Source organism: Juglans regia, chromosome 2, assembly GCF_001411555.2.
Source record: "Juglans regia cultivar Chandler chromosome 2, Walnut 2.0, whole genome shotgun sequence".
In the NCBI taxonomy this organism is placed as follows: Eukaryota; Viridiplantae; Streptophyta; class Magnoliopsida; order Fagales; family Juglandaceae; genus Juglans; species Juglans regia.
Window position 1 is genome coordinate 37,647,814 of NC_049902.1, and position 12,063 is coordinate 37,659,876.

The following is a 12,063-nucleotide window of genomic DNA, read 5'->3' on the forward strand; positions in this document are numbered from 1 at the left end:
CGAAGAAGTCTGTAATAGTGTTTTCGTCTAACATTTTTTTTTCCAATTTTACCCCTACTTTTATTCCAAAATTCCGGTTTTGCCACTGAGAATTTTCCCATTTTGCCCCTGTCTCTTCTGCGCGCGAGCCCCTCCTCCCCTCTCCCCCGTTCGTTTCTTCTTCTGCTACGGTGCGCCGCCGCACACTGTCGTGCTCGACACCGCCGCTCTCATTCTCTTCCCCTCCGACCGGCGTCCATTCCCTTCCAATCTCAGCCCCTCTCGTGCTGCCGTTGACCGCCACGAGCGAATCGAAGCCGCGGCCCGTCCGATTCTTCGTCGCCTCCAGTGCTCCGCCGCACGCCGGCGTGGCCAACACCGCCCCACCCATTCTCTTCCCCTCCGTCCGGCGTTCCTCCCCTTCCAATATCAGCTCCTATCGTGCCGTCGTTAACCGCCACGACGAATCCAAGCCGCCGCGGCTCTGTTTTTTTTTTTTTTTTTAAAATTTTTTAATTTAATTTAATTTAATTTTATTGATAGGAGCGTTGTGTCTTTATTGTGTTTTATTTCCTTTAATTTTAAATTATGTAAATATTGAATTGAATTGAATTGTTACAGTTTCAGTATAAATCTAATTTTTTTCTTTTATTAATGGTTTTTGTTTAATGATTTATTAAGAAATAAACTTAAATATTTTTTTTTTCATTTTTGGATAAATTGAATAGTTTATTAATTAACTTGAAATTAATTACACTATTTGAGGTAGATCTATAATTTTTAATGTACTATAGTTTGTTTAATTTTTTTTAAAGGAAAATGATAGGATTACTACTCTCCTACTACTCATTTACTACTCTTTTTATATTTGATTTTTTTAAAAATTTTTTATTTTACTTAATGGTTAAGGAAGTGATTATTAATAAAATTATATATTTTTTTAATTTTTTCGATTAAGGATGTTAAAAGAATATTTCAAAGAAAATGATAAAAAAATAAAAAAATTGAAATTAACTATGAGTAGTAATTGGGTAGTAATAGGATAGTAACCCTATCATTACTTTTTTTTAAATGTAAAGGATGAGACTTTATAAAATATATGATTAAATTATTTAATACTTACCACTGTAGTTTTGAATTTTAAAACTGACACATTATATATTTATTTTGAAAATAACAAATATACAACATGCGCATCCAACTATAATTATTAAGAGTAATAATAGTAGATTGGTTAGTATAATTACAAATTTTCATAAGGAAATAAATTATAACTTCTTAATAATTTAAAAATATAATATGTCATTATTACTATTTTATTTACCCAAATGTGAAAATGTTAAATAAATTAATGCTTTTTATTGTTATTATTTTTTATAGTGTTTCTGTTTTAATAATATTAAAAAGAGTTATGAAAACTTTTGAAGTAAATTAAGATGATCTGGTTTGCATTTTTAAATTAAAAGCTAAACTGCCTTTGAACTAACGCAATAATTTAACATTATTTGTAGTGTTAAATAATATGGTCTAGAATATGTTAATATATATTAGAACATTTTTAATTTTTTCCTTCTCTGGAAATTTATATAATGTTGGAGAGAGTTAGATGAGATGAAATTTTATAAAAAATAATTGAAAGAGAGAAAGAGTTAAATAAAAAAATATTATAAAATTAAAATATTATCAGACACTTAGATTATAATTTTATAATATTATTTTTATTTTAAAATTTAAAAAGATAAATTATATTTTATTTGAAATTTGAAATTTTGAGAAAGTTGTAATGATTATTTTTAAAATTTTGTATTTCAGTTATGTTTAAAAAGGAGATATGATATGATATGAAAATTTTGGAATAAAATCTATTTTCAAATAGACTTTTATTTGAAAATAAGTAAGGGATGAACAATGTTCTTATCAATTTCTCTCTCTCTTTTTTCATTTTTTCTCATCAAATCCGGTTCTCTCATGTTTTTACTCTTTTGCCGATTAGGTGAGTTTGGATACTGAGGTTTTTTTTTTTTTTTGATAGCTTAGATCCTAATTGAGATGAGATTAGTTGAAATGAAAATTAAATGTTAAATAAAATATTGTTAGAATATTATTTTTTAATATTATAGAAACATTAGTCTTTTAAACAAGAGATTTTGGTAAGGTTAACCAAACAATATTTTTTTTTTAGTAAAAGAAATAATCTTAATTTACTTATAGATGTTACATTTCATTTAAATGCATTCAATTATTGAGTTTGCTGCCTAACAAGATCCAAGATTCTCATTATATATTATTTTATCTGGAACTCGTAAAGATACTATTGGATATAAGCATTGATATTAGGGTTTATAATATGAGATAAAAAGGGAAATGATTTAGTTAAAAATCCTTATTCATATGCTGCTTGTGATAATATGATGATTTGTTTTACACGATGATTCTATCTGAAATTAGTCATATTTTACTACCTATTATACATCTTATAATATTTAATAGTAGACAATTGGACATACGTGCAGCGCACGTTGCCCTTAACTAGTATATATATAGTCACCATTTTGCTTAATTCACCTACCCTAATACAATCAAATTCAGATCGTGGGAATAATCTAACTTAAGTAGTCTTTGTCGCTTTTATTATTGTTATAAGTTATAACCGCCGGTACCGTCGGGTAGGAATAGGTTGGAAAAACTCTCTGTGACAAAAAATGTCGACCCATTATCACCATCTATCTCAGTACCCAACAATAACAACAGTTACTGACAACGCTTCAGCAATTTCAGCTCAGCAACAGCAAAAGAAAGAGCAGCAGCTTAGCAGTGATAGCGCAAATGGGAAATTATCAGTCACCACCATCACCACCGCAAAGTCTTATCCTTCAGCCACGGCGTCCTATGAAGGAGTCACTCAAAGTCCGGACCTTTTCTGGGAAAAGCTCAAGGCTTTTCACCAATCATTCGAAACCAAATTTATGTGAGTGTTTTTATCAATATACGCTTGATTGTTTTTCTTCTTATATGAGTTTTCTTTTTCAATTACCTTACTTCTTATCGGAGCCAGTTAATGAGCTGGGTTCTTGTGCTTTCGATGAGTAAATTCCAATTTTATGACGCAATTCTTATGCTCCGGGTTTGATTTTATCTTCCTTCTTATCATGTTGCAATTTTCTATTTGCATATTTTGGAGCACATGATACATACAATCTAACCTTTTAATTTTTGAAGTGATTCAGTTGCAAAAAGTTTATAGCCCTTCCCTGACTTGATATTGACGTGATCTGTGTTAGAATAAGCACCAATTTCATTTGGACATTGTAGAACTTTCTAGCTCTTCAGTAGCCAAAATTACGTTGCCCTTCCCTCTGTTTCCTATTCAAGTTTTGTGATTGGGCAAGCATCACGAATTAGAAGTTTTTTCTCCATATTACGGGCATTTGACTGAAGGAATCGATGAAGGACTTTGTAAAATTTATATACCGTACCAGAAACTTTGTAAGAATAATTATAGATTGTACCAACATCTTGGGTACAGAAGCTTTTGACATTGCCAAGGAAATTAGGTCGTTGGTGGGTTATTAAACATAGTGGTTTCCTATTGCTTGCTAACTTTCTCTCTCTAACTTTGGATGAGGCGAAATCTTGATTAAAATGAATACAAAATGGCGGTCTTATGTTCATGCCCAAATTGTGCAAACCTCTACATTGGCTCTGAGTTATCACCATAATTGTAGATGAGCAAATCTAGTCTTTGCTCCACCTCCAATCTAGGGTTTGTTTTATCTTACTGCACTTCTTGGTGTTATTCGTTGGGAGTAAACCAGGAAAAGTTATGTACAACTGTTGGTGAAATGGTGGAAAAAGGGTCTTGTAATTTTCCCTTGAATAATAATATTAAAGAATAATGGTTTCATGATTTGTTAAATGTGTATCCACAATAGTGGGATAATAAGTCTCTGCTTCTTTAAGTAGGGGATTAGCTGAATGAGACTTATATCATCATATCTTTAACTGAAAGTAAAGGAATTCACCCAATAGGCTATTAGAGATAAAGTGGATTGAGTTTGTGAGCTCTTACTGTTCCAACATAGATTTGTCTGTTGATTAACATAAGTTAATAACATGCTGTATATCTATTGGTTTTATCATACTCTGTGGTTTTTTGATATTATGTATTATAAACCTGTCCCCTCCTTCTGGCTGCATAAAATATTTCCATTCTCTATGCTTGCCTAACCTTCATTAAATAGAATGTATAATGGAAAAATTATGAAAAGAAAAATGGATGAGGAGGTGATTGATGTTCTTTTTACGCTTTTGTTTGTGTAGGGTTCCTTCTGTAGGAGGAAAGCCTTTAGATCTACATCACCTTTTTGTTGAAGTCACATCTCAAGGTGGCCTTGAAAAGGTATGGTTACTTAGGTTATTTATTTATCCTTATTTTCTATGTGTTGTTAGATTCTGTGTGCATTTTTAAAGTCTGAGAGAATACATAGTGTCACAAAAATGTTCACTGTTCACACCCGTATATTCCATGAATTTGATTAAAGGATACTATCGATTGTAGTTCTCTTCTGAGATTACCTGGTTTCCCTTTTTGTTTTAACCCTTTCTTGTAGAAAAAAATAAAACACTGATGAAAGGGCTATAATTACAGCTGAATGTGATGCTGCGATGACATAGAACTTTTGGTTGTCCCATTTAAGTTTTAAATTACCATACAGGTTTTAGAACGGCTGCAATTTTATGTATATTCTAGTCCATTGATCTTAAGGGTAGCTTCCTTTCCATTTTTTTAAATTAATTGAAAGTTATCTTAAACTTGTTACAGGTAATTAGAGACCGTAAATGGAAAGAAGTAGTTTTGGCCTTCAGTTTCCCTACAACAATTACCAGCGCTTCATTTGTTTTGCGCAAATATTATCTATCATTGCTTTATCACTTTGAGCAGGTCTATTACTTCCACAAGCAAGTCCCTTCAATCTCAATGCCTGGTAGTACGTATGACTCTGGGTTATCCAATGATGTTATTTCAAGGTTTTACTACAAGTTTGGTATTTATTTTGATGGTTATATTCTTGCAGATCCTGTAAGCAGAAACCTTGTCAATGGGTCAGCCGCACTAGCAGAAGGTGCCACCAGGGATGAGTTTCCAGGTCAGCTCAGCGACCAATTTGTGGTGTTTGGATGAATTACTGTGATAGGTTCCCAGATAATATCCTTAGTTTCTCAGTTCAGACACTAGTTGTGGAGATAGAAATAAATACGGTTTTATTTTCATACCTTCTTTGGAAGGAGCTTTTTGATCCCATATTTATTGGTGGCTATATTCGATCTTTTCCCCTTTTTTCTTTTATGATAAATTGCTATATTCATTCTTATTCAGGCATCTATGAGCACTGTACTTCTCGAACTGGACTGGCAACCAAATAATTGCAACCTTACTTTAAATGGGTCCCAACTAAGATATATCTGCTTAAAATTCTTTGATATTGGATTTTTATACAGAGGATTTTACAATGGTATTTCTAAATGTTTTACCGATATGCAGCGACTTCCTCAACTTGTACTTGAGAAAGGTGAACAAAAGTGTGGAAACAAATAGGGAACCTATCTATGGAGTTTATTAACTTACAAACTAACTCGCTCAAGTTTGTACATCTATTCATTCCCCTGGGGGAAGGCATCCCTTTTGTAACTTAGTTAAGGGTAGTCGTTGTTGGGTAGGTCGATGTCAGGAAATAGCAGTGCTTTATTGTGCTTCAGCATCTAATTTTTGAGACTCTCATGTATGTTATATATTTTCTCAAGTGGTTGGATGATTGTCAGCATATATAGCTGCAATGAAGTTCTTTGTTGTCTCTCTTGTATGCAGCCGCTGCTACAATTCTGCCTCATGGCTGTTCAGTGACTGGAACTATTGATGGGAAATTTGAGAATGGATATCTGGTTACAGTGAACCTGGGTACTGATCGGATGAAAGGTGTCTTGTATCACATTCCTCAACACGTTTCTAAAAATTCTTATTCTTCAGCCAACCCTACTCGCCGGGACCGTAAGAGATCCAGGTTGGCATTACGTGATCCATCTCGACCCAAATCAAACCGGAGTGGTTACAATTTCTTCTTTGCTGAGCATTATGCCAGACTAAAGCCTTTGTACTATGGAGAAGAGAAAGCCATTAGCAAGAAGATTGGACTCCTTTGGAGCAATCTCACAGAAGCTGAAAAACAGGTGCACAATACAATAATTCCTTTTCCTTCTCTGTAAGTATATTTTTTTCTACTCTACCCATAAAAAAAATAAATGTATTTTTTTTTCTACTCTGACTATCTGGATAGATTATTAATGGTATCTGGCATGTCTATTGGTCTGCATAAAACATTAAGTTTTACATGTATGTTGCATGCTCTTATTGCAGCATGTCATTCCATGATAATTTATTAAGGTTCCTGTGATAGCCAAAACATTGATAGGCACGGACCGGGTTGGCTAATATATGTTTTCCATTTTGAGGATTTTTATCTCTATCAGAAACTTCTATTACAAACTTTTGTCACTACTGCAGGTTTATCAGGAGAAAGGATTGAGAGACAAGGAGAGATACAGAACAGAAATGTTGGAGTATAAATCTTCCTACGATTCAACTACTCATTAGTCTCCATCTTGTATGTTATTAACGCGCCCAGTCTCTTAGGACACCAGCTTCCTCACAACTTTTGTATCGTTGTTGTTGTTGTTTGCTAATCCTTTTTCCTTTTCCCCCCTATTTTCTTTACAAAGAGGACTGCAAAGACTATACCCCATAGTACAATCCATGCCGAGATTATCAGAGGTCGAGGGGTGCCGCTCTGCAACATATCTAGTGATATTTAATTATAAATCTTGAATTGATAGACCATAATTGCATCACTTTACATGGTTTTGGAATTGCTACTAGAATCTTAGAAGGAATTCGCACTGGTAGGTGTTGCTCATGTTAGGACAGCTTTTTGCTAAGAGTAATGTTAGATACAGTTTTGAAGTATGCAAACCTTGCATACTCTCTTGAAAAAAAGTGGGACCCACTATTAAAAAATATATTTTTCATATGGGTTTCAAATTTATCTTTTTTTTTTTTTCAAAAAGAGTACGTGAGACTTGCACACTCTATGATTATATAAATAATTTTCCTTTTGCTAAACTTCAACATAATTGAGAGCTCATATAGTTTAACATTCTATAAAAAGCTCGTGTGTGTGTGTGTGGTGGATCAATACTTCCACAGTAGCCAGCTTGAACCCGTCAATTTTTTTTCTAGAAAGAGAATAATATATCAGATACAGTCATGGAGTGTGCAAGTCTCGCGTACTTCTTTTGAAAAAAGTGAAAACTACTATTAAAATGTAGGTTTTTTTCATGTGAGTCCTTAATTTATCCACTTTGAAAACAAAAGGAGTGCGCGATGCTTGCATACCATAGGATTGTATAAATCATTTTCCAATTAAAAACCCCCATTTATGATGGAGGAACACTTGCACTTGGGGTTAGAATATCAAGATGCCTTGATAGTTACAAATAAAATGTATAGCCAAACCCAGTTAGGGGAAAAGCAACTTAAGAATAATGTTGTGCGATTTAAAATGCTTGAAGTTCGATAAACCAGCTAGGTCCAAAGTGAACAAGCCACAGAGAATAATAGGAAGGCTCTGAGCTGAGGGAAGAGGCAGTACAACTAGAACTAGGATTTGAACCCTTCTAGTTTTACACATTCATTATGCAGTCTTCTCTTCTCTTCCGAATAAGTTCTCCAATTTAAGCTCAGACCTTTAACTGTACTGCTCTTGAAATCTGTGGTGGGGTAGGTCATCATGATCATTATCGGCATCATTGGCAGGTAAACCTTCTATAGACACTTGCACTCCCTATAAAGTCTCTCTGATTCTTAACACGAGAGCTGTGGGACATTGGCTTTTGTAGTGTACCTACTAACTCAATGAACATGTTTCGAAGGTGGGTCATCAATCAACATTGTTTTTTACAAAGAGGACTATGCCCCCGACGTAGGATAATTATCACCTTAAAAATAGTGTTTCAACATGCCTCAAAGTCTCATTATTGTCATTTTACTGTATCAGCTCAATTTTCTCAACGATTCTTATCAAGGTGGAACTTCTCTGCCTCCAACTTTCCTTATCACATCCGAGTCGGTACCCTGTTACGAGATCTATAAATCATTTAATCAGTGTCTGTCCAACCTAAACATATGAGGTGAGGAGTACAAGCGATGATCAAAGTAATGTTGTAAATGGACAAAGTCTCCAAATTCTACACACTTGCCTCTCTTCTTTTAACTATAACCAATAAACATTTTCTCTTTCGTTTTTTATATCAAGTTCCTTAATTTAAAAAACAACTTAAATCTCTTTCAATTAATTTATGGGTGATAATAATGTTTTTATTGAATTTCATCCATATTACTTCATATGTGTCAAGGATCTGTCCGCAAGGACTTTACTGCTGCAACCCCAACTAAAAGTCGCTAGTATCCTCGTCCTCATCTTCCTCTTCACTCAATTCACCTTCTGCTTTGCTGGGGGGAACGCGTTTCTGTTGATCAATGGCACCATCATTCACTTAGCTATCTTATTTCCAATCTCAACGTCCGTTCAACATCGGGATTGTGGGAGGGGGCGTGCGTAGTGGCGCCAGCGAAGCTGCCTCAGTACCTGATCCCAAGGAACAAGCTGAAATTCGAGTGAAAGATGATAAGGATGCATGAGTCACATCTAATCTAGGAATATCATTTGTAATTTAAATATTATGTCATAACTACTTTCAACGTAGGGTGATTTACAATATCTTCTAAGATGCAATATAAATACAACTATACAAGCAAGAACGCTAGCTTGAGTCGATGCGCTGATTAACAATTAAATCCTTTAGCATCTTACATTATAGTTATGGTGATGGTTAGCTAATTTATAAGGAAAATTCGAGATTTTTTCTTTTTTTTCATAAAAAAATAATGAAATTAGAGGTAAGAGGATTCAATATCCGAATACTATACCCTTATCTCATTTTTTAGTGCATAGAGTTTATATGCATATATAAAATAGTAACACTATCCTCTATTTGTTTTATTATTTTATGACGTGTCATTTAATTATTAGATTATTTATTATATTCTATTTGAGTATCAATTAATTAATAATAGGTAAAAAAAATGTTTGAAAAGATGAATTGTTTTTATATAAAAAACAGTTAATAGACGCTAACTAAAGATGGAAAGTGATGATGACAGACGTACGCTAGAATGGAAATAAGCTCGAGTTTTAAAAGCAAATCTCATTGAAAGCGTGTAAGCATCTCCCAGTAGGAAGATTTGTGGTGGGCGTAAAGCAGAAATCCCAAGAAATAAAAGCATATATAATTATGATTTTGGGAAAATCATGGAGCTATTAATGCAATCATCAATATACTGCAAAAAGATTCTCGGGGTTTCCTAATTCCGCGGAGCTCCGAAAGACAAATAATCGAGAATAAAAATAAGAGATAGAGCCTGATAGATAGCGCGTACTAGTGTACGTAGTACCATATCAGTGGGCGCGCCTGTGTCTATTAATTCTAATATGGCCTCATCCATAATCCAAAGGGGTTGGTATATTTGTGGGAGCAGGCCAACAAGAGGCAGAGAGGGACTACGAACGTGACATTCTCTCTCAATTTTCCAAACAAGCTATACAGAGAGACCCGACCCCTTCCTTCTCTCTTCGCCTCTCTTTTCTCCTTCCTCCCTTTTCTTCTCCCTTACTAATTTACCTGATTCTTCTTTTCTCTTTGATTGCTTTTAGCTTCCAAAATTAAACTTTTTCACCTCAATCTTCCTCGTATATTCGGGAGCAGTATTTTCTTATCCTAGTGCTCCTCATAATCTTCGAGGAACCAAAATAACCAAAGTCGATCTGTTTTCTTGTTAGCTAAGCTACCGTTATTGATTTGAATCTTCTAGTCGTCGTTTGTTTTCGGACTAATACCTCGTCTCATGCTCTGTCGTACCGTCCCACGAGAGATCTGCTGGTCTTCTTCTTCACATGATTATATTCAGGTAATGGATGAAAATCAAAAGAGTCAGATTCATCCTAACATGCCTTGCGAGGAGGAGAACGCAGACTACTCAAGGTCAAGGGTTTTGGGCGAGAATACCAGCGGGAATGGCAGGCTTTGCATCAAGCTGAAGATTTCCAAGGCCGAGTCGGACCAGTTTGAACATGAACAAGAACAACAACACCCTCCTGCAGCTGCAAAATGTTTCCCTCGCATCAAGGCTGACCCTTTTGATCATGAACGAGTAGAAGAACAAGCTTCTGCACTTGCAAAAGAATTCCCTCTCGTCTGCAACTTTTGCAATAAAGTTTTTGGTTCTGGTAAAGCCCTCGGCGGTCACGCAAGAATGCATGTCCAAGCCAGAAACAAGGATCTCCTCGACAAGATTCAGAAGCCAAAGTTCAAGAAGCACCCCACCGCCGCTGGCGATCTTTCCAATGCTAGTAGAGCCAAAACCAATGCTAGCGTTGCGATCATGGGCGAACCCACATGCTACGTTTGCAGGAAAAAATTCCCGACCATGAAAGCTTTATTTGGCCACATGAGATCTCATCCTGGAAGGGAATGGAGGGGAGTTCTACCCCCTCCAACGGAGAAAAACAGTGCAAGCTCGTCGTCATCAACACCATCGGATGATAAGATTGGTTCTGCTGCTGCAAATTTTACGACTACGGAGGCGCCCGTCTTGGTTGATTTGTCAGCTTCTCTTTTCCGCTGGAAGTCCACTGGCAAGAGAGGCCGGAAAAGTATCCCCGCCTCCACCAGCGGTTACGTTTCTGGTCTTCCCCAGGGTCTAGAGGAGGAGGGGATGCAAGAAGCTATCCATGATCTCATGATGCTGGCTAATGCTAACCCAGAGAAAAGATTAATGGACAACTTTGATCCTAAGGCCGCTAACATCGATTCGGCCCTGACCGACGCATGGAATTTTCCATCGAGGAACGATAAGCTAATTAGGACTGATGAAGCTGGAAGCCGACGTGAAGTTCTATACAAAAGTATTAATGAAGACAAAGGGAAAGGAAAGGCTATGCTAGAAACTGCTCCACCGAAGATGAGAACGAAATTATGGGTTAATGACGACTGGCCTAGAAATTACTATTACAGGGACGAATCTACTGCGCATAAAGATTTGAATAGAAACGACTCTGGTAACGGTGATCTCTTTCCCAAAGACGAAATCTCGGTGAAGATGATGATCAGAAATAGAAAGAAGAGAGACACTAAACTGTTAGGCTTGAAACCACTGAGAGGTGCTGCCGATCGAAGTCACAATCAGTTTCCGCTGACACCCAGTAGATATACGTGCAGTCTCTGCAATAAATCATTCCCAACTCACCAAGCTTTGGGGGGTCATATGTCCAGCCATAACAAATTGAAGTACATCCAGACTACGAATGAATATGTATCTGCAAATGACTCAGCTACCGAATATTATGGAAACTGTGCCAACCTAATTGCCCAAGTGGATGGAACAAAAAGTGTGCTTGCAGGAAGCACGCACCAATGCAAGATTTGCAACGTCGAGACCTTCCCAACAGGTCAGGCACTCGGGGGTCAAAAGGGAAGTCATTGGACCAGCCCTGTGGAAATTAACTCCAGTAAATTAACGTCGCCTGGAGAAGCTAAAGCTCAAATATCCAGTCGATTAACGTCGCCTGAAGAGGCTACAGCTCAGTCTAGCCAAGTAACATCAACTGGAGAAGCTAAAGCTCAATCTAGCCAAGTAACATCACCTGGAGAAGCCAGTCAGACTGGTCGAAGGATTTTGGGTTTTGATCTTAACGACCTTCCTGCTATGGAGGTTGAAGAAGGTATCGTTGAGTCTATCTTTGATATGTTTGACTGAACTTTCAGCGGCTAGTTTATGATTCTTCCTCTAACAATTCAGTAGGTCAGTTCAGGTTCAGTCTTTGATAATTTTGGCTTCATATATTCAGTCAGGTTTTTTTTTTTTTTTTTTTTTTACTACGATATTTGACTAGCAGTAATGAAAACAGCTACCGT

The 12,063-nt window shown here is 36.0% G+C and overlaps 1 protein-coding gene across 6 annotated transcripts; it reads left to right on the top strand.

The window, feature by feature from the left end:
- Positions 1 to 2,563: 2,563 nt before the first annotated feature.
- On the top strand, positions 2,564 to 6,900 carry LOC108985992 (high mobility group B protein 10). Of its 6 annotated transcripts, none has more exons than XR_001995288.2 (7): positions 2,564 to 2,947; positions 4,300 to 4,378; positions 4,802 to 4,967; positions 5,055 to 5,126; positions 5,846 to 6,236; positions 6,539 to 6,638; positions 6,754 to 6,900. XR_001995288.2 is itself a non-coding variant. In XM_018958493.2 (7 exons), exons 1-6 carry the CDS (start codon positions 2,682 to 2,684, stop codon positions 6,626 to 6,628), a joined length of 1,032 nt encoding a protein of 343 aa, XP_018814038.1. In that variant the 5' UTR covers positions 2,565 to 2,681; the 3' UTR covers positions 6,629 to 6,638; positions 6,754 to 6,900. The 6 variants fall into 6 exon arrangements, 5 of the variants coding, with proteins under 5 accessions (XP_018814038.1, XP_018814054.1, XP_018814060.1 ...); XM_018958493.2 differs by having other exon boundaries at positions 2,565 to 2,947; positions 5,846 to 6,204; XM_018958509.2 differs by having other exon boundaries at positions 2,565 to 2,947; positions 4,922 to 4,967; positions 5,846 to 6,204; positions 6,539 to 6,900.
- The last annotated feature ends 5,163 nt before the right edge of the window (positions 6,901 to 12,063 follow it).